At 26.1% G+C, this 24649-nt stretch overlaps 1 protein-coding gene across 4 annotated transcripts in view; it reads left to right on the top strand.

Moving 5' to 3' along the window:
• Window positions 1-24649, top strand: part of LOC136988825 (serine/threonine-protein kinase mig-15-like) — a 112829-nt gene that overhangs the window by 19048 nt on the left and 69132 nt on the right. For all 4 annotated transcript variants that reach the window (XM_067286816.1, XM_067286796.1, XM_067286807.1 and 1 more), the window contains exons 3-4: window positions 18414-18470; window positions 23791-23835. In XM_067286816.1, coding sequence (XP_067142917.1) covers window positions 18414-18470; window positions 23791-23835 — 102 coding nt within the window. The remainder of the gene's footprint in view (window positions 1-18413; window positions 18471-23790; window positions 23836-24649) is intronic.

Here is a 24649-nt window from a genome sequence, read left to right as displayed (position 1 = left end):
TTTGAAACTAGATAGCCCAATAGTTCAGTCAATGTTAACTTGCTTATAATTAAAATTTTAAAAAAAGCAGGCAAATTCATAAAACAGCAATTAATGACATTATTAAAAAAATTAAAATAATTTTAAATTTGATTATCTTTTGTGCAAAACAACAACAAAACAATTTCTGTAGATATGATGCAAAATAAAAAAATGTATTTCAATTAATTAAAAATAATTATAATTAAGGGTTAAAAATAGCTGGAAAAAATCAAACCAAAATTAAGTAATGAATAAATAAAACTCTGGCTTTTACAATGAAACCAAAGTTAGAAATAAAATTAATTAAAATTAAAATCAAATAAATTGAAAATTAAAACAATGATTTTAAAAACCATTTAAAAGTTGTCTTGAAATTTTCAAATTGAAATCATATTAATTTAAAAATGTACATTATTTGTGTGTAGCGGTGACGGAACATTTTGCTTTTAATATATAAATACAGAATACAGATTGCTGGTTAAGCTGGCCCAATGCTGGCCAGATGGCAACCTTAAATTCACCCATCTTCCCTGAAATGAGAACAGTTAGTACAATCTCATTGCTCTGACTACATGAAAGAAAATGTTTGATGAAAAGTTCATCATGACAGACATCACCTTGTATATGGGGCATTGCATACTCTCTGCTTTATTGATGTGAGAGTTTCCAATAAACTAATACTTAATTGTTAATATTGTAATTTTAAAAATGTTTAATCTTTGATTGAACAAATAACTAATTTTTTTATTAAATGTAGAAGAACCAGAAACTATGACAAGATTTGCTCGATTCCAGTTCTGGTTACTGGAAAAGGCCCAATTTTTTTTTCCAATTTCGATTAATTGTCTCATTACTAATTTAAATATAATCACACGAATCTGATGTAGAGCAAAAGAGAAAGTTTAGAATATCACTTTTTCTCTGCAATTGTAATTTTACATTGATATTATCTCTGTTTTACATGTTTAGTAAAAATGTTAATGTTAGTTTTGCATGCTTAGATGATCAAATGGAAAATCAAATCATATAAATCTATTTGATACTTTCAGATGGCATTCAATATAGCAAATATTCATAAAAATCAAAAAGAAAATGATAACTTCATTAAAGCTTGATTTGTGAAACTTAGAAATTATTTCTTGTAAATGTTATAGACTGTAATTTTATATATATTTTGAATGTAGATAGTATTTTGTAGTTCTTATTGCATATGATAACACTTATATTTTCTAATAAGTATTGTTCAGATGACTTATTTATATTTGAAACTGTCTAATATTTGAATAAGAGGAAGCAATTGCTTTGTTTAATTTTGATAAAAGTATTGTAGAATTAATAACAAGAATTAAATTTTTAATGAAAAGTTATCCCTTTCTTCAGTCGATGTGTTGATTATGTTATCATTTTCATTATTTGATTAGTTTATTTCATTATTTGATAGTTTCTAATTCAATAAAACTGTTTTGAACTATAAACTAGTTTAATAAAACTGATTTGTGAGCAATATTATTGTTGTTATTATGATATTATTATTCTAATTATTCAATTGCAGTTTTTATTTTCCTTCAAAATTAGAGTTTCCAAATAAGTACGGTTAAACCTTGTCAATATGTTATCAGTTTATGCAAAGTCACATCATGAAAACATCACATAAATGTATCTTTGCTTCGTGTTTGTTTTCGATATGAATTTATTTTACATTTCAAGAAATTTCTGTCTTAGAAGCAACTTCTAAATTGACATGTTTGAACTTTTTCATGCAAGCAGGGTATTGAACTTTTTAATGATGTAACTTTTAGAATAGTACATTTATATTATTCCAAATAAACTATCTGGCTGTACTGTGTGTCTGTCATAATTAGAAATAATTTAATACTACCAAAACAGACATCCTGTATAATAAAAAATCATGATCATGTGATAAAGAAATCATATGAATCTTAGTCAGTCTTTTAGCATTTACTACATTTTACTTTTTTGTTGATCATATATTTTTGCAAGATCGCATTCCAGATCAATTTATTTGTTTTTATTAGATTGTAATTTATACACCATGTATCTAAGGACTTTTTTAAAAAATTAAAAAGTTTTAATATGAAAATTAAAGCAGAATGTTTCATATATAAATGAAGAACTTATATATATTTATGAGACATTATGCTCTAATTTTTATATTGAAACTTTTATTATAGAGTTAGGCACAATAAAAATTATATAAATTTGATAATTAAATTTTCATATTTTAATAAAAAATTTGTTAATGCTACAGTAATCATTTATTGATTATATTTTCATTATTTTAATTTAAAAGCTAGTATACATTCAGATTTATATACTTTATATAATAGAGTCAGCTGTTGACTTATCAAACAGCCATTACTTTTATAAAAATCATGATCAAACAATAGAATAAAACTGATTTGTGAGCAGAATGTAAAAAAAAAAAAAAAAAAAAAAAAAAAAGACAAACTTACTGCTTATTTTTTTTATTGATCTTATTGAAAGATAAAATTATCCACATATAAAAAATATTAAACCTTATATTATTTTTAACACATACAGTTATAGTATAAGAATATAATGTGAAATAAAAACAATAAATCATGATATGAAACTGTCAATGGTGGTATTAATTTAATTTATATGCACAAGATATTTAATCAGAACTACAATAAACTCCCCCATGAACTTGGACTAACAGGGGTAAAGGTTGTCAACGTTTACAAAAGTCTGAGTTAGTGGGATATTTTCTTCAACAATGTGAAAAACAAGAAGATGGATATACAGTACAATAATTTATTATGATCAGCTCTATACAGAAGTTTTAATGAGCTTTAGTAGGTTTTACTAAAGCATCTTTATCTTATGCTTTCTTTTTGAGCAAGAAGTGTTTCTGGCTATGTGTTTTAAAGCTATGACTATTAAAAAAAAATGAATGGTTCAGCTCAATGTAACATATGACACAATCTCAGCACACTGGAAATCATTTGGCAGAAAATGACTTTATCTGTTTGGAGAGCCTTAACAGATCAGATTATCTTGTAGTTACATATAGCACAATAGTTGAGTTGATAGTGCATCCAGTGTTTCCAATTTAGCTACTCTATTTTATAAGTAGATCTTGCTAAAGTTGTGATTTTTTTCATTCAGTTATAAAAATTATAATTTTTTTGTCATTAAGAAATTTAGAATTACTTTGCATTTTTACAAAAAAATTTGTCTGAGTTTGTTCAAGTTAACAGGTGTTTACTATATTTTTAATCATTATTCGGATCACCTTCAGCTTACAAATACATTGAATTTTATGGAACATGAAATCCAAAAGAAAGATTAAAAATTGTTTATATTAGAACTAGTAGAGTTTCAAGAGTTTAAATTTAAACTACAGTGGTATCTTGTACTTCAAATGCTTCAGAGTTCAAATGCTAAATTTTACAAAAATTCACTTTGGAGTTCGAACTGTGTACAGAATTAAAAATGCATTGAAGCATAAAACAAGCTTCTGAACAAAGAATATAATCTCAAATTAGCAATGTGTTAAAATTCACAACTGTCATAATTAGATCACACATCTATGTTAAGTAACCACAACTTTTAAAAATATCCAAAAATTTTCTGTTCAACCCATTATAACCTTTACTTATTAACCATTGCATTGGAGAAATGTATGGAAGCAACAAAATCTAACTAGTTAGAGGAAGGCTTGAAAAAGGCTAAGATGAAGAAGGAACTTATTGCAAAGCATGAAAGCAGTACACATGTAGCAGAACTAGCAGCCATATTTATGATGCAAAAGTCAGTAGTCTGTGATCAGTAAATGCAGTTTTCATTTTATTATACATTATTTACGTATGTATTGTTTTTGTGTTTTAATTTATTATTAGGGCTAGCTAGGGAGAGCCATTCAAACTCTGAATCATTTGAATGACCTCTTGGAATGAATTAAATTTGGAGTATGAGGCACCACTGTATAAAGTAAAATAATTTATTACTACAAAATAATGTTCAGTTGTTTTAACATTTCTTGTAATTTATTTAATTATAAATTTTGTATAACTATAGTTCACATTTTGTATAATTTATTATATCAATAAAATTAAAGTACTATTGTTGTGTAAGGCTATGAGAATTTGGAAATTTACTTAGTATAAAGAGAGAATTTTAAAGATTTCAAAATTGATATTTAAGCATTTTGAGGCATTTTTAAGCATTTTTTAAGCATTTTTACTAGCATATTTAAGCATGTTATAGGCATCATGTATATTTATATTTAAAATATCTGATATTAATATATAATTGTTTTAAAAATCTGGTTGGTGAATAATCCTACAATTCTCTAAATAGAACAAGCTTATTTTACGGAACTTTCGTATCAGATTGATTGATTGATAGATACTAATATATTTATTCTAAGAATAATCTTGATCCAAATATATAATTATATAGATATGTATATATTTGGATCAGGATATTCTTAGACATGTAAGAGGAATGTTTTCTAACTCTTATTGCCTGCTGTTCTTTGGTTGATTTGACATAAGTCAGAATTACCTTTGCTGAGCTTAATGAGATAAATACCTATTTTATTGTAGTCTTGTATTTTATCTTCATTCCATTTCAAAAGTATAATGTTGGATGCATTTTAACATAAAAATAACTATTAGAATTATTTGAAAAAGATTATGAAATGCTGGTTAAAAAATTTACCTATGATAACATTTTTGTTGTGACATTTCATAGGAAGCTTTTGGGTGTGGATAATGAGAATGGGAATTTTAGAATATTGATACATTTATATCTTAAATAGATGTTTTAATGTTAGAATGTACTGTACTTGTTGCCTGTAACATTGACATCACTTGGACATGGATTTTGAGATTGTTAAAGAAAACAGAAATTTAACAAAGTTAATTTTTGGTTTCTCATTGCAATAATACATAACTATTTAATTCAACTATAAGACTATTATGGACACACAGTTTTTTCTATTACTATATACTGATAAGTCAGACTGTTCTAGAATGTTAAAATAATTACAAATTAACTCAAAATTATACACTGCAAACATATATTTGAGTATTTTTGTTAATTAACACATTAACTGCATCACATGATGACAATAGTGTCATTTTATAATCAAAGCCAAATGATGAATTATATAGGGCTATCTAGCTTGAAATAATTTGGCAATCATTTGGCTTTAATATATAACTGTTGGATTTTGATGTTCTTATTCATTTTATAATCTTTTATTTTATTTGTGAACTAATTTAAATTCTGTTGATGTCATATTATTTAAATTTTTATATAATTTTATTTTCTCCTATATCATTACAATTATAATTATTTGTTTTGAATTTTTGTTCCATATTGGTGTTCAGTATATTTTTAAGCTGAAAATAATATTTCGTCAAATTTCTGGTTATTTGTTATATTCTGGTTATATTTCGTCAAATTTCTGGTTATATATATATATATTCAACAATTCAATAAAAGTATATATATAATATAAATTTATTTATTTATTTAAAGAATTGTGTTGAATTGCTTTGTTGTCAAATTTATTGAAAAAAAATAACAACACACCTAAGAAAGTCAAAATTAGATTGCATTAGTTGATACCTAAATATTGGATTTTAAGAATAAATTTAGAAACATTTTTCACTCAAATATAAAAAAAATCTAATAACTATAAGCAATTACTAAAATTAATTTTTGTAATGATTCCATTAATATTTTGAATATAGAAGAATATTCTTACATTAAGTAATTATAATTATAAATTATACATCTTTTGATAATTTCTTTTTTAAATAAAAGTAAATCTAATTTCCTACAAGTATTATTATAATAAAATTAACATTAATTATAATATCAGTTGACAATCTAAAAAGCAATTTACATGTTTAAGTAGAATAAATGAGATGATTCATTCTTCCTTTAGCCTAGTTTAATTATTTTGTGTTTTATTTATAATTCAAAAATGTTATTTTATAAATGATCAAACTTGGCCTATTTAAAAATGATGCTTTCAATATTTAATAATTTATGCATTTAGTTTAAAAATTATTTAAAACAGTTATTTAATCCAGTCTAATATAATGTTAAATTTGTTACTAAAATTTTTTTTTGTTTCTGTGAGGTTTATTTTATTATCATAACCAAGTTTTTTTAATCTGATATCTTAACAGAATGTTTTGAAATTTTCATAGTTATAAATAGCTTCAAATTATGATGGTCTTTTTCAAGACTGACTGTCTGCTGTTCTGATAACTGTACTTTGAAACTATTATCTCAGAAATATCATAGAAAATATGTTAGATAATTGAAAATTTTATCTAATGATTTTAAATTTCACTTGTCTCTAACTTTGCATTTATTGTATTTCTTACATTTTTAAATTATTTATTTTAAATAAATTCTTTATATCTGTATTAACTTGCTAATATTTTAAAAGCTTATTTTTAGTCTTTGCTATGTATGAAATAATTGTGGTATTTTCCATAATAAAATATTCTTTTACACAATTTTCAAGGGTAAATTTTGGTTTATTTCCTTATTAGGAGTTGAATACAAACTAGAATTTTTTTGAAATTAGGAGTATTACGACTTAAAATAAATAAATAAAAGTATATATACTGATTGAAAAATCAAATTATTACATTATAAAATCCTTTAAACTTAAAATTGTAATATAGGATTTTATGATGATGGCATCCGAAACAAAACTTTACCTCCCTTACCACAGACTAATCATGAACACCTTTTATATGAATCATAAAGGTATTAGAATTTATAATAAAAATAACATTGATATTTTAAATTTATAATTTACTTTTTATATTCTAGTGTTAAAAAATGCTTTAGTTATTTTGATACATTCTCTTTTCGTAGGTAATGTCTTTGTTCCTAATTCCTGGAATTACTATCTGTAATATCTATTTGGTTGTTTTCCTTTTAAAATTTTCATACATGAATGAGTTTTTAAAATATACACTTATATATGTGTACATATAGATTTAATTTTTATTTTTTAACCTTCTGTTTGAAATTTAACTATTCTTTTGAAAAAAAAAAAAAAAAAATATTATAGTTGCAAAAGTTAAATTTTAAAAATATGTCCCAAATTTTGAAGCAAATAAATATAGTTTTTTAACTTATAAATTTTTATATATTTGTTTCTTTATAATTTATTGGAATTAAATGTTAATGCAGTCTAATTGTAAGGATCATCTTATTTTTATTACATATTTAGTATTACATAAATAGTGTGTTTTAAAAATATTTGAAATTATTTAACTAATAAAACAGTTAATTAATTTTAATGAAAAAGTACTGGTAGAATAATAAATTTTGAAGTACAGTATATATTTATGTAATCAGCAGTTACGTTTATATAAACTTTATAAAATTAAAACATGACAATAGAGAGTATTGCAGATATAAGATATTTTATTAAATAAAATTTGTTTTATAATTTGAAAGATATTAACTTGCCAAAATTAAAACAAGAATATTTTATGCAAAAATTTAATTGGTTAAAATTTATTTATTTGGACCATCTTTATATAATTATTTTAATATCTCTGTGAAAATAATTACTATAGTATCTCAATAAAGAAGCAGTAGTATATTTTATGAAAAGATGTAGTATTTCAGTTGAAACATATTGAGGAAAGTTTTGAAATGTTATTCTGTTCCAATTAACAAAAGAATTTGCTGTTCAAAGATTTTTTTGTCAGATATATTTCAAGAATTCTTTTGTTATTTATCATTTATCAATTCTTCTTTGCACTTTGTATTGAATAGTGACAAATGGTTTATTTTAACTTTGACTTTAGTATATGTATTTCTATTTATATGTAATTTATATTGAATGCTTACAAAAGCTTTCTTTTTATAGAGAATGAAATATTTAGAAAGATAAGCTGTAAGGTTTCTAATTAGATGGAAAAATTTTTAGTTTATTTTAATTTGTATAATTTGATAAAATGATATTTGAATATACAATCTAAAATAAAAACCAAACTCTTTTGTTAGGCGATTTAAGAAGTATTAATAATTTTTTTAGCTATTTCAAGTGATATTAATAATTATTGAAAATTTAAATTTATAATGGAAAACTGTTTAATTTCAAAATGTTAAACTTTTTTTTTTAAACTTGAAATTCTTATTTGAAATATATACACACATGTAAACAACCTACAGCGTGCTCAGCAGAAAATAATACAAAAACTAAACCAGCACCTGATCACTCGCTGAGAGATATTTATTCTTAACACAAACGTTTTCAATCCAATCAATGGATCATCATCAGGTAAATTAGAACATTACAAAAAATAGAACAACAAGTTCAAAATACAAAAAATATAACGGCTAACCAATATGTAACTAACAGCACAATAACGTTTCTAAATATCAAACAATTAATAAAAATGCTGCTAAAATTAAAAATAAAATAATAATATATAACAAACAAATAGTGTATACAAAATATTAATACTTCTGCCTTAATAAATGAATGGCCGAAAAATTAGAAATCTATAAAAGCAAGCTTAAAGGGAATTGCATCAACGCAAGAGATGCCGAGGGACTTCCTTCCGCATGGAAGTTTGCGGTTGTAAACTTCAAATAAGAGCAGTAGCTTTATTAATATGTATTGTTAAATGAAAAACTCTGTACAGCTTATTAGGCAGTGTTAACATTTAGTGTTATTAATTTGTTTATTAAGGCAGAAGTATTAATATTTTGTATACACTATTTGTTTGTTATATATTATTATTTTATTTTTAATTTTAGCAGCATTTTTATTAATTGTTTGATATTTAGAAACGTTATTGTGCTGTTAGTTACATATTGGTTAGCCATTATATTTTTTGTATTTTGAACTTGTTGTTCTATTTTTTGTAATGTTCTAATTTACCTGATGATGATCCATTGATTGGATTGAAAACGTTTGTGTTAAGAATAAATATCTCTCAGCGAGTGATCAGGTGCTGGTTTAGTTTTTGTATTATTTATGTACACACATTTTTGTTTAAAAGTTATTCTGTACTAATCTAAATTAAGTTTTATAATTTAGATTCCATTTCTGTAAAAATACAATAATTTTATTTTTACTTACTGGAAATATTTATCCTCGAATACATTCCTTATTTTAAAGATCATCCCCAATCCTTAGAATGAATGAATGGTGTTCCATTTATTTATTCTAAGAATCATACCCAATAGTCAAAAATGTGGTCAAAAATGTTAATTATATTAACCTTGATATTCTAGTAGTATTCAATTTATGTTGCTCATTCAAGTTGTTTCCAGTTTAGAGTTAGTTACATAAACAGTGCAAAACACTTATGTGAAAATAACTGTTTATTCATGTGTTTTGTTTAAAAATTCATAGTTATGTTATTCTTTAATAAAAATAACATGTAACTACAAGTATAAGGTGACATTGAGGAACTTTTTGGAGATAGAAAATGCTATCTAATTCCAATAATTCCAATTACAGGACTAGGTAACTGGAATAACAAAAATGACTAAGCTTTTTTAACATGAAAAGGAGCAAAATTTGAATATAAAGAAAATTAATGAAGTAACAAGTTGTAAAATAAGACTAATAATAAATCTAAAATAAAATTCTATCAGAAATTAATTTTAGAAATAAATTACTAAGCTTAAATTCACATTACTAGTTATTCTCTAAGACTGAGTTTTTATAGACTGGTATGTCTGAATCACAATAACTAAGATAATTTTCACAAGAAAGAAATGCAGTCTTATTTTATCTTAGTCATTCTATCACATTTTAGTAAGAATCTCTGGAATTTAGACAAGCTAAAAGTAATTTAACAAAGATCTAAATGAGCTTAGGATTTACCAAAAATAGTTCTGAATCTCAATTATAGATTGTTAAGGAACTAATAACCAAATAGGAATGATCTAAAATATTAAAATAAACATGCACTTATCTTAATGAATATGTCCAAAATTTTATACATCTGAATTTAGAGCCAAATGATTGCCAGATTAGATCAGGCTATATTAATGCTGCTGTCAATAATTAAATTATTCAATTTAATTGTTAATAGTAGTAATCGTATAGCTCATTCCAATCTGGCAATTGTTTGGCTTTAATGCAACCATCTGAATTTTTAGATATTTTAATATTTAATTTTTTAACGTATTTGACAAATATAGAAATTTTAAATTTTCAGTGTTTTAATCATCTTGACATTTTGAATTCTTTTAAATAAAAAATTATTCTAATTGAGAAATATGTTGTAAATTTTCTCTACTGTTAGAAATTAATAAAAATTCTGACACTGTTTAAACATTATGATTAGAAAACTTTTCTTAACAGAATCTATTAAAAAGATGATAGATTACTGTAGTTATTCATAATGAAACCACCCACAATTTAATTTCAAACTGACTAGAATATAATAATCTTTAACTGCTGCTTGCCTCATATTTATGTCTTGTTAGTTTGACAAACTGTCTGTACTGAATGAAAATTAAAAGATAACTTATCATTATTCAGTACAAGTTTCTGTAGAATGAATCAGAATAGTAGAAATTCAGTGACAGATTATTCGTCTTCTTTAGTTAATTAAAAAGAGAATGGATGATGATGGTTGATAAAAGCAATTATAAATCATAAATTTTAAAACTATTATTTTAAATGTCTTTCTTATGAATAAATACAAATTTTAGCAAAAACCAAGAATTAACATTGAAATTATCTGTAATTTCAAATTTTAAAAATATTTTAAAGTATAAATTTATTATTGACAATTGTAATTTATTAAAAACATCATTTTATAATAATTCTTGGATTACTGGAGTTTTCTTTCTTTCTTCTTAATTTAATTTAATTCTGTAAGACTATTCATCAAATTTGTTAGAAAATTAAGTTGAATTACAAAGAACTAACAAAATTTCTTATATTGTATCTGTTGTATGATAATTTGGACATTTTCATTTTATAAATATTTATTTTTATATCTTGTAGAACACACCTTCATTATTATTATTATTGATACAAGTATTTAGGATTCCAGCAGGCCAAACTAACAGAACATGCACAAATAAAACAAAGATTAATTACAGAATACCAAAGTAGGTTAAATTCTATTCTCAGAATAGAGTTAAGTGCAAAACACAAAGTTAAAGCAATAAACACATATGTTGTCTCAGTACTCATATATTTTTTTGGAGTTATACATTGGACTTAGATCTTGAACAACTCCAAAGGGAAACAAAAACAACACTTACTAACTATAAACACATCATACTAAATCAGCCATGGAAAGATTAACTTTCCATGTAAAGATGGTAGATGTGGTCTGATAGCAGACACTGCGAGAGTTTTTCTACAAAATACAAGAAACATCACAGTTACATAAAGCAGTAACTCTAGCAGACTCGAATAACACGCCATTAAATTTACACTCACAACATATGGACATGACACAACATATAAAAAGCATAGGCACCGCTAAGCAATTGTGAGCTCAAAAGGCACTCCGTGGCAAGCATCCCTACGATCTGGCCCAGGATTTTGTTGACAAAACTGCATAAAACAGCTGGTTAGCTTGGGGATGTCTCTTTGGGGAGACTGAAGGATTCATGATTGCCATACAGGATCAGGTCATAAATACTAAAAACTACAGAAAACACATACTCAAAGATAAAGATACAACACTCACAAATGACACATGCAGAAAATGTCACATTATGCCAGGAACTATACAACACATCACTTCTGGTTGCAAGCTCTTGGCACAGACAGATTATTTACATAGACATAATCAAACAGCAAATATAATACACCAAGAGCTTGCAAAGACACACAAATTATCCACAAACCATACTGCAAATGCATTCCATAGACAGTATTTGGAAACAACACACACCAAATATACTATGACAGAGCCATAATCACAGATAAAACAATTTACCATAACAGACCAGACATCACACTCATTGACAAACAATAAAATCACAAACTTTATAGACATATTTATTTCAAACACTCAAAATGTTTGTACATTGTGAGTGTTTAAAATAATGCAGAAAAAATTATTGTATTATCTTTATTAGAATCCCATCCCTACCTTTTTCTATTTTTTATAGTTAAAACTGTTCTAATAAAGGATCCTTTCCTCATTATGGTACTGTATTTTTGCTACTGAAAAATCAGTATTTTAATAAAATTTGAAATTTTTTAAAATACTGATAACTGCCTTTTTCTCTAACCACTTCTGCAATTTTTTTGCACTAGCATAAATGTATTTACAGAGCTATTTATTGACGTAGCAACTGGTGAATCAAATTTACAGTTTTTCCATTAAAAAAAAAATTCTATGATTTTAAGTAACATAATATTCTTTTGTACTTGTTCAGTTTCTCCTTAATTTTTTTTCATTAAACTAAGGAGGAACTGAACAAGTACAAAATAAAGTTTTTTAAGAAAGAAGTAAATGAAAGTTATTTAATTTTAATTATTTTTAAAACCCCTAAAACCATTCATGTAGAGCCTTGTTATCATAATAAGCCAGTGACTGCTTGAAGTTTATTAACATATTTTATGGTTCTTAAGTTTACATATGAAATAATGAAGTTATTTGATACAAGGAAGATTAAAAAAAATGAAATTTTAGTGTACTTTGCACATTTAATTAATAATGATGTGTTTTATACAAAACTACAATATTGAAGGATGCTTCCATGACTTTTTTTTTTTTTTCAGTAAGAGAAATGAATCACCAATATGTACTGTACATTCATTTACAAGAGGGCAAATTAAAAAAGAGTGAGAATGTCTTTATTAATCACAAAATATATTATGCAGGGTCAAGGTTGATATAGTGTTTTTTTGTAGTATTTCCCTTTGAGTTCAATGCATTGGCCCAACATGTGTACTTGTCTTGGAAGTCACACTGGAATCCATCTTTTGACATTCTCTTTGTGAGATCCCGAGGGAGGTAAGAGGAAGGCTTATCTCCCTTTTTGGTGATGGGTCGAGGACCCGCTCACTTGTCAAGGATGGCTGTTACGTTACACGTTACGCGAGTGGAGGAGGAGGAAAGATGGGGTCAACAATAAGGCAAAGCCGACAGTCAAGAAAGACACCATTTTATTTTGTTATAACAAAACAAGATTTATTAACAACAAATTTACCTAACTACAAATCTACCCTCATAGAGACGAGAGAGGGGAGAGAGAGTTTACAATATCGGTTGCATACCTCTTTTTGCAAGTTCTGTAGAAATATCTGCCGCAGGTTCCATAGATCGGAATGTCCACTCTGGATGGCACAAGGTCTAGAAGTATAACCCAGATGGTAGAGATGATTTAACTCAAGTTGGCTCACCGAAGAAGTTGGGACTTAGACGGTTGTCGCTTTATACACTGATTGACAGAAGATCCGAGACTCTCCCTCTGAGGGGGAAAGGAAGCGTCTTTTATAGCTTTTTGATGAGAAAATTGGTCACGTGATCGATAGTGGATTGCGATTAGGGCCATAGGTGTTCCTGGGATTCAAAACAAAATGACGAATTCGGACGCTAACTGTAAATTATTGTGCAAGCTGAGCTACATGCTGCGAGGGAACAATAGCTTGTTGACATTTAGGGAAGATTGTTGCTAGTCAAGGGTCAACATTTTCTTGGTTAAGGAATTTTGTCGATTAAGCTGTTGTATAACAGGAGAGAAATAATTTAGAATTTTGGGTTATTAACTTCCAGATTTCACACTCTTCATAACCACCTCCAGTTTCTTCAGAATGGCTGTTGATGTCAAAACACTGGCTCCATGCTTTGATTTTAGATGAGGGAATGAAAAAGAGTTCCAAAGAGCAAAGTCCAACATGTATGCTTGATGGTTTGATACATATTTTTCATGGTCAAAGAAAGTCAAGGTTTTTCACTCTGTGGGAAAGGTAATGGCAGTTTCCTTCTTCAACAGTTTTGGAATGATTTACCAACATGAAATGCCCCTGCGTACAATGGTTACTGGGTGGTATCACCTGATAATTTTGAACAATTTAAACTGGCTAAACACATCCAACAAAAAAGCCCTGAGCAGCTTGTCAATCTGGTTGGTGCCTGAACCACAGTAATACAGCCCTCATTTTTCCAATATTATTGTCCAATAGTTGGCCTGACAAAAACAGAATGGATGCTGTACCTTGCTTCATGTGACTGCTTTTGTTCTGTTGTGTGAAATTGGAGGTATGAAGCCAGTGTTTAGACTCGTCAATGGCCATTTTAAAAAGTCAGACTGATGGTGATGTCAAAAGATGGGTTTCAGCATGTGTTCCAAGACTAGCAGACATGTTGGGCCAAGTGCATTCAACTTGATGGGAACTACTTCAAAAAAGCCATATTAACCTAGATCCTGCTTAATGTATTTTCTGAGGAATAAATTCATTCTCACTTTTTTGACTCACCCTTGTGTATATGTATATATATAAAGTAGTTTCAAAAAGTTGTTTATTTTATTAGTGAATTGAACTACAAACCTACTCACCGAACCTCGCCCCCCTGTGATTTTAACCTTTTTCCTAAGATAAAAACACACATGAAAGGCAGAAAATTCAACAGTTTTGACAAGGTGATTGCTGCTACAAAAAGCACTATGCGCACATTTGCAAATGAGGGGTTCCAGAATGTGTTTCAATCATTGTACAACTCCTGTATGAAATATGTTGCTGCAGAAGGCCAATACTTTGAGGGTAATGTTATCTAAATGTATGTAATTCCGTTCACTAAGAAAATAAAACAACTTATCTGCAAACTTTTTGAAGCTACCTTGTATATTTATTTCAACAATACACAAATTTTTTATCACAAATATTTTAACTGTGTTATTTAAACTAATGATTAAACTAAATTCAATAAACTATTGCTAAACTAATGAATCTTGTGCACAAGATCATGTTTAGCAATAGTTTATTGAATTTTTATATATATATATAAGAATTTATTTTATTAGAATTTTATGTTATTCATAATTTACTCATACATTCAGTTATACACACTTATATAATTTCATTTTCTCATTATTCAAAATATTAATAAAACAGAATTTTTAATTTCAGTTATCAAAAAATTACTATTCAGAAATTCAAAGTAAACAGAAACAGAATATAATTATTGATAAGTTTTGTTTCTTATTAAAAAAAAAAATCTTAAAATATTTCTGTATAATACAGACATATAAAAAGAAGTATCATCATTCTCTTGTTACTAATAAATTTAGTTATTCATTTTAACTTATCAGTAATATTGAAAAGTAATCTACATAATTAAAAATTGATAAATTGCTATTGTTTGTTAAAAGTCAATGTCCATATATTAAGGGATAAGTGAATTTAGAATGCCAAATGTACTATTATTTTTTAAATACAAGATTATACTTTACTTGTGATATTAGCAATATTTAATAAATTTATTTATTGCAGAATAAATAATTAGCTTTTCAAAACTTTTGTATTTCCAGTAAGTTACAATGTTTAATTGAAGTGAACAAACATTTTCGAATCTCCACCGAGATCTGCTTCAGGTTCGATGGCGTTCCAACCTTGGAATGCCAGGAATTCGAATTTTTAAAAACCAATTAAATTTGAGTGTTCGAATTTTAATACACACTATTTCAAATATTTATGTCATACTGTAATATATAGGGCCACACTCCTCATACTAATGTTTTGGTTAGAAAATATGTGAATAAAATGCCATTAATTTTGGGGATCTTTCTTGTATGCATATTGCCATGCTATATGATCTTGGTGTTGATTCGAAAACATTTGTTCACTCAAGTAAACATTGTAACTTACTGGAAATACAAAGGTTTTGAAAGATTAGTTACAAGATTCCAGTAATAAAGTAGTGTAAAGTTGGATATTGCAGAATAAATTATAGATATTTCCATTATATATTAATTTTTTTTCTAAATTTAAATTTTTAAATTCATTTTGATAGTCTTATTTTATTAATAAGACTATCAAATTAAATATATCTTTGTAAAAATTATAATAATAATTTTAATTGAATTATTATTATTTACATTTAATAATAATAATTTATCTTGAGTTCCTTATTATTGTTAATTATCTTTGTTCCTTGAAATATAAGATTAATAATTGCTATGGTTATGGAAGCTGCTAAAAGAAAATAAATTTTCTGTTTATAGTTTAGAACACTTGCAATTAAATATTGGAAAATATATTGTGCTTTGGAATATGGTTTTTGAATTAAACATATTATATTAAAGGTATTTCTATAAAATATAATATCAATTCTATTGTTTTAGAAAAATGTTTGGAAAAAGGGTCAAATTACTTCATAATTAAATAATTTATGAAGTAATTTGACCTTTTGAGAATTTATGATTCATCTGAAAAATGTAGTAGAAACAGATTTTCAGAATTAGAATTCAACAATGACTAATAAGAACTAAATAATTCAGATTACAGGAAATCTCATTTGGTAATGTTATTTACATTAAATTAATCATCAAGGATTTAAAAAGTTCAGCTTTTGAGTGATGATCAATTGGCTGCCAGAAAATTGTACAATATAAATTATAATAAAACTAATACAATAGCAATGTTGATGTACTAATTTTCTTATAATTTTGATTGATGTTGAATTTTTAGTCTTTAAGAAATTAATCAAATGTTTTATTAATTACTCAAGAGTTGTCAGTAATCTGATTTTAAATGAAATCAAGATTGAAAATTATAGCTTTATATAACATCTCTTGGAAGTATCTAATAATAGTGTAACACTAATAATTTTTAATTTAGATAATAGCTTATAAATTGTCTTGTTGCATTAGCATTGCTGGTAAAATTCGAATCATTTTTCTTAAAGACTAGCTCTTCAATTCCTATATTCAGTGACAGAATTTTTTCTCAATCTTTCAATAATTTGACAAAGTTATTTACAAATACATTAATGACTACAAATACGTCGCACTAACCATGTATAGCTTTGCAGATAATATTTAGAATGCAACACTAACATTTTCTACTCATTTCTAGGCTCTTCAGGTGTTCTATAAATTTTTCTGGTGTGATATGAGTTTGATTCCGATTTTTAAATATTCCAGTTTCCAATGCTTTTATCTTCAAAATTGGAAATTGGAACGTTTAAAAATTGGAATCGAACTCATATTGCACCAGAAAAATTTATAGAAAACCTTGAAGACCCTAGAAATGGGTTAAAAACATTGTTACATTCTAAATATTATCTGCATAAGCTATACAAGGTTAGTGCAACATATTTGTATTTATTATCGCTTTGTTTGTTAGATGGATTTGATACATTAATGACACTTTCTTATATTATAAATCAAACTTTTTCATGATATCATATTAAAGTTTTTTTTATCTTTAAGAGTTTAAATATTTCAAAAGTTTCTTTTGATTAATTTTATTTTACAAGATGATGATTAACCAAATGATCTGTTGGATTATTTTAAGACTAGTTAATAAGTTTATTGGATAGTATTAATAGTTTATGTTAAGATTTAAATTTGTCCAATACAGTTTTGTCAGAGATGGTACAGTGATGTCACAAGATGTAATTCTCATAATAGAGAGAGATGAGTCTCCTGTATTAAATTATAGTTCTGTGTTTCATAACATTTAAGGAACTGTAAGTATATTGATCATGGGTTTCACTTTGGTTATTTAATTAAAATTTATTTGATTGTACAGCATTTATTGCTTGAAAGAAATTATGTAAAGAGAAAATTTTACATAAAATCGAATATATTAAATTTAATGATTAGTATTAATAATTTGACATTACAGTAAAGTGCAAGTGTTCATTGTTTTAATTTTCGTAACACAGCAATAAAAATATAACATCGGTTTGTTGTTGAACATGTCCGTCTCTATGAATACATAATGTTATTGTTTGTTGTAGTTTAATAAGCTTAATTATTAAACCTTTTACTTTATTATTAAAGCAATATTATACTCAAAAATGAAAGATATAAGAGAGGATACTGATTATAAAATTATCAAGGGATAACTTTTAATCTTCTTAATAAAAAATTGAGATAGGTAGACTGAAAGTGAATAAAAAATGACTGAATTTGATGGATTTATCTCAGTGTTTTTATTAGTAAAGATATTGATAACTGAATTATAGTGAACTATAACTTTTGTTTTACTTAAATAAATCAAAAATTATCAAGCTATAGCAGTTAAAATTTTATTCTCATGTTTACACAAATGTTACAAATTGTACTTAATCAACATGAATTATAATTAAAACTATGTTTCTTATAAAACTATATGTACTAATTATAATAAAAACTAAATTTCTTATTTTTGTGCTCTAAGGATTGTTTTAAAAGCAAAATATTTATTTCAGGGTCGTCACACAAAAACTGGACAGTTGGCTGCAATTAAAATTATGGATGTCACGGAGGTAATTTTTTATATTTATTAACTAATATATAAAATTGTTAAATATAAAAATATAAAAAATTTGATAGTTTTACTTTATTTCAGTTTTGTTACTTCAATTGTTATATTAGTAACTAAAAATTTCAAAATAAATATATATGAATATAAATTGGAATTATTTTATAAATATAATAATATATTTAGAAAATATATTATTGTATTATTATTAAAATATATTAATAAAATATAATATTTATAAATAAATGAATATTTGAATATTGAATTTTAATAAAATGAAATTTTTGTTTGTGTACAAACAAGAAACTTCAAACTATAAACAAAATTTTTATAAAAACCATTGGATACAGAGACACATACATTAGGTCTTGAAAGACTGACATAAAAACATAAAATGGATAGTATATATATATATTTATATATATAAATAAGGATCATTTAAAAAAATTTTATATTTTAACCTGATTATGCTTTTACAAACTTGCTGGATTATGTGAAATATTATTCATTTGATACTTTTACATAAAATTATAACATTTTCTAAAAGTGTTCAGGAAATCTTCTGTAGTAATTATTATCTTTAAGTAATTTAATTTAAGTTTATATATATTTTATTTTATACTTATAATTGTTATTTAGTGTTTATAATGTAATGTTCTCTGTTACTTGAGTTTTGTTTTTATTGTTTGTATGCAAAACCAAAACCCAATTACCTGTTTATCAGTACAGATTTTCCTCACTATTTGAATGTAGAGCATTCCTATGAAGCTTTTCATAAGCCAAAATGGCATAAAGCAAAGAAGCAATTACCATTAATTTATATGTGAAAAATTTTTGAATGTTCCCAGACCAAAGTAACCTACCAAATCATACCAAATGTGCATTAAGGGCAATTTTGCATTTTAAGACACATTTTGCTAATGATGCTCAAAATAAATCAAGATAAGGCACAGATGCTCATTGACATAGTTCAAAGCTGTGGCAGCTTGATGCTGAGATGTTGAATTTAGTTTCTGAGGAAAGAGCTTAGAGATGCTGCTTACTGCTTGGAGTACACACTGCCTGTAAAATGGCTTTCTGCAAAACAAACACTAAATGCTCTTTTTTAGTATGAAATTACCATATAAGCATCTGATCTTCACAATATTCTTACTGATAGAGAAAAGGTATGAACCACATACTCTAAATTCATTATATGATTTGTGTGTGGAAATAAGTTTTTGTCACTTCTCTTCAGTGTATCAGAAGATAGCTTTTTGTTAATTAATTTCAGTAATTGATCTTCGGAATTTTTGAAAATCAACAATATATGTGGTTTTTTTTTCTTACACGAATTTGGAATTGATGTTTTTAAAATGAAATAATTTTTCTCTCTCTTTTTTTCAAATTTTATGTAATATGTATAATATGATTATCTCTTTGTCTTTATTTAAAATGATAATGGAATCAGTTTCTATTTGGATTGTTTACATGAAATACAGTAAAATTGCATTTTAGTTGTTTGTTCAATTGAATCATAAGTTGCTGTTTATGACTCATCAGGATATTATGACAAAATTTTATGTGAAACAAATAAGATTGTTTATTTAAATATTAAATTAATTGGAAAATCTAAGATGATTTTTAATTTATTCTTGGAAAATGAATAATGAAAATGCAATATAATTTTTTCTTGTCATTGCCTTGAGTGTCTAATGTCTCTCATTAGACACTTAAGGCAATGACAAGAAAAATACTTACTATAATACTTAAAAACAATATATTTAATAGCTGAGAAAACATTTTACAGAAAAATTTTTATGAAACATTCCAAATAAAAACAGATATACATTAAATATCTTGTCAAATTTTTCTGTCACCCATAATGAGAATTTGTAGTAAAATAACAAGAATATTTTATGACAATCGGTAACCTTTCGAAAATGATGTGAGAAGAAATTCAATCTGTCAGTTGTCTAGTAAAATTGTTTATTTTTTAATAAAAACTTAATGGTGAGGGAAAAACCATAAGAAAAATAACAAAATAAATGAAAAATGATTCTTATTAAAACTATGCAAGATTTTCAAACTTGCGTAGTTTTATTAAGAATCATTACCCCTGCTAATGCTTTATTTCTAGTATTGTGTGTGTGTGTGTGTGTGTGTGTGTGTGTGTCTTGTGTATATAAACATCCATAATCTTGATAGTTATATTAAAGCTAAATGATTGTTGCATTAGATCAGGTTTATTTGTATCTATAAGTATATCTTTTATTGCATCATTTTTTGTAAAGACTGTGTCATCTTCTAATTATTTGTCTCGGTCTGAATTCTAAATATAAACTTATCATTTAGCGACATCTCTTATTCAATTTTTTCAATCTTTGAATTTAAGTATTCACTATCTAGTAAAAATTGGTATATTTAATTTGGAATGTAAAATGTTATCCATCATTACTGAGTAAATTTTGTCAATGCCAAATTCACATTATAAGTTTATAATAATTTTGAGTTATTTACATTCAAGAAAATCAATTACTTCTGATGCTATGACCCAGCTTAAAATGAACTAAAATACACTGCAAATGGAACATAGTGTGTTAAAATTTATCAAATAATTAAAAAAAAATAATCGATTTTGCTCTCCATTAAGTTTTTGTAAAAAAAAAATTTACCAATTTTATTGAATAGTAATGATAAAAACTATAATAATGTGATTTTTATTGTTAGAACATGTGTTTCTACTGCAACTAAATTATTCTTACCTCATAGAACAATCCATTAAATTTTAACAGTTGGTGTAAATTTGCAGATATACAAACAGAGGACAACTACTTTGAAAGAGACCTGTCTGAATTAATTTGAAAATCATTTAAGCAAAAAAGTGAAATAAATTTTTTAATAAGTCTATATGTTGGACAGTGAAATGGGAAAAGAAATGAAATTTATCAATTTTAAGCTGAGCCATGCAATGGACATAATTTAGTTTCTTGAATGCAAATGAATTGAAAAATAATAATGATAAATTAAATTTTAATGGTCAGTTACTTAACCATTAAAATTTAACAGATTATTATAAGAACTTGAATTCAAATGTGGTTGCCATAGAAACTTGTGTTCCACCAATAAAAGGTGGTTTGTATAGAGCTGAAAATGTATAGACATAAGTTATTATATTAGATTATAATGAAAGATTAAAATATTTTACATAAACCAGCTATGTGTTTGTTAAATATTTTCAGATTTTAAAAATTTATATTTAATTTTAAGTTCCGAAAAAAATTTTTTTCATCATAAGTTGAATAGATTCAAGTTTATTAAGGAAATAACAATTGTTATTTTTATCTAATTTTCAAATTTGAGATTTGAAAATATTAATGCCAAAAAATGAATTAGAAATACCTTTGAATAATAAATATGAAAAAATAAATTTACTGATGCCCAAGATACTTACCTAGGATTTGCATTATGAAATCATTATCAATTTATTCTATGTCATTAGGTTTATAGAAACTATAAACCAAAATTGAATTTTTTTTTATGAAATGACATTTGGATTAGCATAAAAAGATTGGTATTATTAATTGCAAACAAACAAATTGCCTAATTTTAATTGGGTAAAATGATTATATCTTTTAAATTAATTGGTCTGGAAGTGAAAATCAGACAGAGGTTTGGCTAGCATAATTAGCATCACATTTATGTATGGTAAGCAGGAGCTGCAGATTTGAATCTCATTCTGGATTCATCTTATCTTCTGTAATATTCTTAATTAATTCATTTCTAATTTTCATATTTAATACAAGATGCCAGCTTAATCATTTAACTTTAGTACAAGTTATATAATATATTTAATTATCTATATAGATAGCCTGATTAAGATCTGGTGGTATTATTTATTTATGACTCTTTCAGGTTTGGTTTTATATGTAATTATAATTTTCTTTATATACTCAATTCTGCTTTTACATAGATTTTTTTACACAATTTTGATTTAATACAAATAAAAAAATTTCTCTCTTTTTTTTTTACACGATTTGTTTTGATTTAGCATGGTCAATCCAAACTGTTAAAAAAAAAAAAAAAAAAAAAAAAGAAGAATTTCTCGAAAATGCCCCTAATTATAAATTATGTATCACTTTGAGAATCAGTACTTTTTTATAGACATGTTCCCAAAGAATACATATCATGCAAAAACAGAATTGAATGTATATTTGAATTCTATTTATTATATATATATTTCTACACTAAACACCAGGGTGAAGTCAACTACTTACCAAAGCCTGTTACTGGTATGAAACTCAAATAAAAAAATGAAACGAACCAAAAAAAAAAAAAACAGTACTTCAAAAACATTTTTGAACCAGAAACTGTTCTTCTTCAGGTGAAACAGTGAATTTCCAATGGAATGCAACTAAATAAGAACATGACAATTTGAAAGTTTATTCGAATACGTGTTTCTTGATGTTGTCATACTGGGAATGCGCGCTCTAGCTGGTAGCATCTGTTGAGATTTACAAGTCGTTGTCCATTAGTGATTGCCATGCTATGGACAGAGTCAATTTTTCCTTGTGGTTGATACATGTGTTGGTGAGGCTAGATCTGTAGATACAAATGGCCTCCAACCACTTTAGATGTTTTGTGCATGGTGAGGTGATGATGATTCTCATGTGGCTAAAATCCGGCTCAATGTCTGGATCACTGGTGTAAATGGCAAGAATGGTGATGGTCCTCGCATGCTATATGTCAGTGAGGTGCTCTTTCATTCTAACCTTCAAGGAGTGCTTAGTGGAGCTGATGTAGATGAGGACTCTATCACGTCTGTGATCCCTAAGTGGGATGCTGTGCACTCTGGGGAGCCTGTCCTAGGTGGGAATGTCTTTTCTGTTACAAAGGATGTCAAATACGGTTGGACATCTGTATGCGATGAGAATGCGGCGCTTCTTGGCTATCTTGGTATATAGTGATTTGAGGTTTGGGTTGTAAGTGACTGGGGATCCTTTCTTCATCTTTGGGTTGGTTTTTGCCATGGGAGTCAACTTGGACTGCACATTGGGAGTGGTGGAATCTGTCAATCAATTTATGGATGAGCTTGGGGTACTCATGGTCAATGGCTACGTGATGTGTACGCCTCAGTTTGAAAATGTTTGTGAAGTACTGTTTTTTCGTTTTTTTCATTTTTTATTTGAGTTATATATATATTAATTTATTTGAGTTATATTTTTTATTTGTTGTTTATTCCTGATAAAAAGCTTTAATATTTAAATTTAAGATTAATTAATTACCATATAAGTAGTGGAAAATTTCAAAAGAATATTAAATGTAAACAAAAATTTTCTTTTCAGGATGAAGAAGAAGAAATTAAACTTGAAATTAATGTTTTGAAAAAGGTAATTAATATTAAAATCAAATTCATAAATGTTTCAATTCTACTTAATTCTAATAAACTTTTAGGATTATATATTTTTATTCCTTAACAATATTGAATGTTTTCATATACAGTAGAGCATCATTTATCCGAATCAATTGGGGACTGGGGTGGTTCAGATAACTGATTTTTCCGGATAACTGATTATGTACGAAAAATATATTAACCTATCCAATGTTGAAATTTTTCTCCGTTGTGTGTCGCTTCGTGTGGAATTTTTCTCCATTGGTGTCATTCGTGTTGAATTTTTGTCGATTTTAAGCCTAACGAAAAATTTTTATAATAATAATCGAGGCTATTGTATCGTTAAAAATTATTTCTTTATTTTGTACAAACAAAATAAATATATTGAAAAATATAAAAACAAAAAATTATACTTTAGAAGTTAATTTAGTATCAAGCCCATCGGAGGAGAAGTCGACAATCGGCCATAGCCTCCATACGAACTGGGGGAAGAAGAAGAAAAATTTAGTATCAAAAACGTTCGATTCAGCACAACGCAGTCCAACTGGAAAGCTTTCGGTTAACCGATGTCTCGGTTGACCGGCTTTCGGATAAACGACGCTCTACTGTATAAAAATTTTTGACGAAGTTTCTCATACAAATTATCTTCTTTTTTCTCTTATATCATTTGAACATAGTTAATTAGTTTAGTAATATATATGTATATTTTGAGAGATCAATCAAATACCTAATTACCAAACTTAACAGATCAGGCTCTTATTAATAAATTGGGATTGATGATTGTTCATGTACATTTTAAAATAATAAAATAT

The sequence above is a fragment of the Centruroides vittatus genome, unplaced genomic scaffold, assembly GCF_030686945.1.
Source record: "Centruroides vittatus isolate TY-2023 unplaced genomic scaffold, ASM3068694v2 contig_1276, whole genome shotgun sequence".
In the NCBI taxonomy this organism is placed as follows: Eukaryota; Metazoa; Arthropoda; class Arachnida; order Scorpiones; family Buthidae; genus Centruroides; species Centruroides vittatus.
Note: the sequence above shows the minus strand (reverse complement) of the source record. Positions and strands in the feature narration are given on the sequence as shown.